The sequence below is a fragment of the Macrobrachium nipponense genome, chromosome 37 (assembly GCF_015104395.2).
Source record: "Macrobrachium nipponense isolate FS-2020 chromosome 37, ASM1510439v2, whole genome shotgun sequence".
Lineage (NCBI taxonomy): Eukaryota > Metazoa > Arthropoda > Malacostraca > Decapoda > Palaemonidae > Macrobrachium > Macrobrachium nipponense.
The window spans coordinates 21,834,948-21,839,947 of NC_061097.1; the positions used below are offsets into that span (position 1 = coordinate 21,834,948).

The following is a 5,000-nucleotide window of genomic DNA, read 5'->3' on the forward strand; positions in this document are numbered from 1 at the left end:
ACACAAAGGCCAGAGACGTCTCGTAATAAACAATCTCCCTCTTCCCGTTGTTTGTCACAGGTGGACGTCACCAACCGGACGGCGGAAGTGGACCTGACAAATTACATCCCAAATGGCGAGTGGGAATTGCTCGAGGCTCGAATTATAAGGAACGTCATTTACTACTCCTGCTGCCCCGAGCCCTTCCCTGACGTCACCATCACGATAACGATCAGGTAAGTAACCTTCATGATCTTGATGATCCCTGGAGCTTGCCTTTGTATCATCGCCATGTAGATTGGGTTGATCAATCACAGTTTCATTATTACCGTAATCATCAGGTAAAGCAGTGACGTTTCCATCATTTAAGGTCGTAATTCCCTTATCACCGTTTTGATCACATCTGTAAACAATCTAGTAATAGTCTTGTGGAAGGAAACGTCACTGCATTCATCCAGTCAATACATGGAAATTAAATATTTCATCGTCATATCAGCTAGGTAAATATATATAAGAATTATCATCTTTTTTCTTTCGAATGTTGTAACCTGGACTTTTATTATATGGAGTCTTCTAATGCAGTCACTTGTATTAAATTCATATTTTTACGTTGTCTATTACGTTGTCTGTTATTACTGAGGGCTATTTTGATTGCAATGTTAATAATATTGAAAAGTGGTCCTCTTTTTCGCTTCGTTTCATTTCTTTCATGAAAGGAATGTAAAAAGAGCAGATTCTTGGAAATTGGAGCAAAAAATCTCGAACATAAAATGAAAGAACAATGCCTTGGGAGTTGGAAATTCGTCCAGAAATTGTAACCTAAATCGTCACCTTTCATGTTCGTGACAAATACTTAAAAAAAAAAAAAATGAACGCTGAAAATGGTGATAGAGAATGGCTTTCAAATTTAAAGAGAATGTGTCATAAATTTAACATTTGTCAAAAATTAATATTTCTGAAAATTTGTGCTATTTTTATAGTTCAATGGCTACGTTGTATTTTGGGATTGTTTTTATTTTATTTGTTGACGCTTTTGACCTTACTCTTCGCGAGTATAATCATTATATGTGTGTGTTGAAAGATACCGAAGTCTTATTCTAGAATTAAGGAGTAAAATAAATCTACGGGTTCTAGCCGGACAGTTTATTTCGTAAACGGTATCATCCATTTTGAAGAGAGACGGTCTTGAAATGATTTACGAATGATGCTGTAATTCTCGAACTTGTGGCTTCCATCGTACCAAAGTCTCATATGAAACGAGCCCAAAGATCTTGGTAAGCCAATCATTGTATATAGAAAATGAAACTAAAAACGAACCATTACTTCTTATTCCCTAACTTGGAAAGAAATTCCCCCACTAAATTATTTATGCTTAATGAGCTTCCCATCACTTGTCAAACTTCGTCTGCCGGTGGGGCCACCACCATCAGCCTCTTCTTCCTCCCCTTGCTGTCCAACTTCTTGAACTTTACACTGCAGTAGTTTCCACATCTCGCTGGAGAATGAGACTTCCCCGGAAGCCTTGCGATGTTCTGAGTAACGCGAGTCGATGTTTTCGTTATACTTTGTAATAATAATAATGATAATAATTAAGAACTTCTTGCGAAGCAGCCAAGTGTAACCCAATTTACTTCGTCATAAGTGACTTGAACTTTGCATCAAATTACGCAAGGAAAGATGTTAAAAGATGCCCGAAACTATCTTGGGAAATCGCTTCCAGTTTGATTCGAGTTGGAACATACTGTCGTCAGTAGCAAGTCTATATTCTCAGTCATCTACTGCACCTCATTACTGCAACGAGAACACCATCCGTTAAAGCACTTTATTGTCCTCTAAAAATGAAAGGATAAAAGACAACCACGCGTCCAGAGTTCCCCTTCTCCTTTAGTGTATATTGGACCTTGGGTAATTGCACGCAAGTGAGAGAAGCAATACCTCGAATTCCTTCGACGCCGCGCCGCCCTTCACAAAGGACAGGATTTCCCCGAACTCACAAATATTGATGCTATCATTATTGTATTGTTATTATTATTCAGCACGAGCACATATTCATGCGAGCAAGTCAGAAAGGCCACTAATAGGCTAGGCAAGTTTCCAAAGAATGGAATGAGCACGTGTGACGAGAAAAAAGGGAAAAGGTATATTGAAAAGTAGTGTATGTATAATAATAATAATAATAATACTAATATAAATACAGTCTGAGTGGATTTTGTTTACCCTTCCCCAAGGATAGTTGGGAGGAGACATAACACATCCATCCACCCCCTGCAAACTGGTTTGTCCGGCCCAGGTGGGGACGGGGTAGGTAGGAGAACAGGTGGGTATGGGAGAAATAAGTGAGAAAGATAAGAATACATATAATTAGAATTAGAGGTGAAAGTGAACAAGAGCTGTAAGGAGGATATAAAGTCGTTTTACAGAGAACTGGATGCAGAAAGGTTAGTCAAAAAATACATTTTATAATGAAGGATACAAATGGAGGCCGGCTGTTCAAAGTAAATGCAGTTCTGAGGAATGAGTTGATGTGAGGGTGAGAATGTAGTGGGAAGTGGCTGTTAAGGATGCAAGTAGGACATTTAAGTGGTTGAAAAATGGAATCTTTTAAGGATGCAAGTAGGACATTTAAGTGGTTGAAGAATGGAATCTTTTAAGGATGCAAGTAGGGCATTTAAGTGGTTGAAGAATGGAATCTTTTAAGGATCCAAGTAGGACATTTAAGTGGTTGAAGAATGGAAAGATTCCTAGGACTCATGGTACTATAAATAAGGTGGTGTGGTATGGTATGGTAATGTGACTGAGTGGCTGACCATGTTTTGTAAGGAATGTCCTGTATAAAGGAGAATTTCCTGTATAAGGGAGAATGTCCTGTATAATGGAAAGTTTTTGAAGAAATGGTAGAGGAACAATCAATCGTTTGCATAAAAGTGTAGGTGTTACAACGAGACACGCAGTACACCAGAGAAAGTGTATGAGAGGATTTGGTTGAGAAAGTTAAACATTATTTTAAATTAATAATAATAAAGAAGGGCATGAAACAGGCTTATATTATGAAGCAGGTATGATACAAGGATTTCAGTAGAGAAAAGGCTGTAAGTGGCATACATGAGCAACGAAAGGATTATAATAGAATGAGTAGAGAGGCTTGTGGAAGATGTTTAGCAAATGATATAGATGATTATTTACTGATTTTTCTGTAGATGATAGAATTTTGGCGCGTTTAAGAAATATGTAGACATGCGAGTGATTTATTTGGTTCAATAGTCGGCCTAGGACAAGGGTGTGCCACACCTTCATGGCATTTCATGATCTTTTTGGTTGGATTGATATGAAGTCAGAGGAAGGGCAGCAGATGTTGATGCAATTAAGGGTCATAAAAATACTAATAAATGCTAATAAAGGGCCGGTGAATAGAAACTTAAAGCAGTGAGCTTGAAATTGTTTATTTCAGTAATTAGAATAGAAGGAAATTATATTAAAAGAAAACCAGGAAGACTGAGTAGAGAACATTAGTATGGATGGTAGAAAAGTGAAAGTGACTGATTTGTAAAAGTATTTGAGATTAAATATAATAAATTAGTTAAAGCAAAAAAGACAGTGGATATTTACAAAAGATTTAGATGTGGCTTGCCAATAGCAACTAAGCTGGAAGTGTAAGATAGGATTATTGAGCGCACTATCTTTCATAGAAATGGAATTTGGTTAAAAGCGAATAAAAACGGGAAAGATTAAAAGCTGTACAGATAAACAGTTGGTGGTGTATATGCGGCGTAACCCAACTGGATAGGACGAGAAGTGTGGATACCAGTATAATTTGTAAAAAGGATTGCAAGGGGAAATTATGAATCAGGATATTTTAAGATGGTTTGGTCATGTGGAGAGAATGGACGACGACAGGTTTGTAAATATATACTATATAATATATATATATATATATATATATATCTATAGTATATATACATATATATATATATATATATATATACTATATATATATATATATATATATAAAGAATACTTCAGAAATGTTAATGGGAAGAAGAGGAAATCTTAGATATCTCGGAAACGAAGGATCTCCACATGCAGGAAGGGTGAATGGTGCTTGAAATTTTTACGTAACTGTTGTGAAACGGCTTAATGCTGAATATATAGATAGTTACACACATTATTAGTCGCTGAGTAAATAAAGCCACTTTAGTAAATGATACTTGGCTCATTACATTATCTCGACTGTTACTCGAGAGGCACTCCACTACTCCGCAATATTCCTCATCAATACTAATGAGTTATTCCCAGAAACGTTGGGTAACAACAAACATTTTCCACGGGGTATTACGAGGTTCATCATTTCGCCCACGGATATAATAGACGTATCGATCTTTTGCGTGTGCCATCTTAGTATTGCCCAAATCTTATCAAACATTTTATACTAATGGGGAAAGGCGTCTGTCTTCTTTATTTATGCGTGCAGATTTTTTTTTCCTTTTTTTTTTGTTTTTTTTTTTTTTGTGCACAGTCTGAAAAATCCCAGCTAATTAAACCTTAGAGCTTTGGTGGGATGGGAAGGGGAATGAGATTTTGTGCAAGATAATGACTCACTCATTGGCACTAGCATCGTGTCACTAATATATGTTGTTTTCACGTTATTGGAGCCAGCGCGCCCGCCTCCACCTCCCCCCCCCCCCCCCTTTTTTTTTTTGTTTATTTATTTTTTTTATTTTTATTTATTTATTTATTTATTTTGCACGGCAAGGCCGTTAACCCAGTCACCAACCCTCCGTTTTTATCCGAACTCGAAAGCCGTCATATAACCATACCCATGAAAAATTAAATACGTTTATACATTGATAAAATTAAATTTAATTAAACAAAAAATGTTAGATTCAATGAGGGTCCCCGCATAACTTCTGATCTTTTTATTTTTAAGTTGTGGTTCTGAGATTTTTTGCTATGTTAATCGTGATAAACTCTTTATCCTTATCGAGTAGCAGGAGTGAGATACAGGACCTGAACACACACGAAAA

The 5,000-nt window shown here is 36.6% G+C and overlaps 1 protein-coding gene across 1 annotated transcript in view; it reads left to right on the forward strand.

Moving 5' to 3' along the window:
• LOC135208936 (acetylcholine receptor subunit alpha-L1-like) overlaps positions 1–5,000 on the forward strand; it is a 459,849-nt gene that overhangs the window by 433,220 nt on the left and 21,629 nt on the right. The window contains exon 7 of the mRNA XM_064241496.1: positions 61–215. Coding sequence (XP_064097566.1) covers positions 61–215 — 155 coding nt within the window. The remainder of the gene's footprint in view (positions 1–60; positions 216–5,000) is intronic.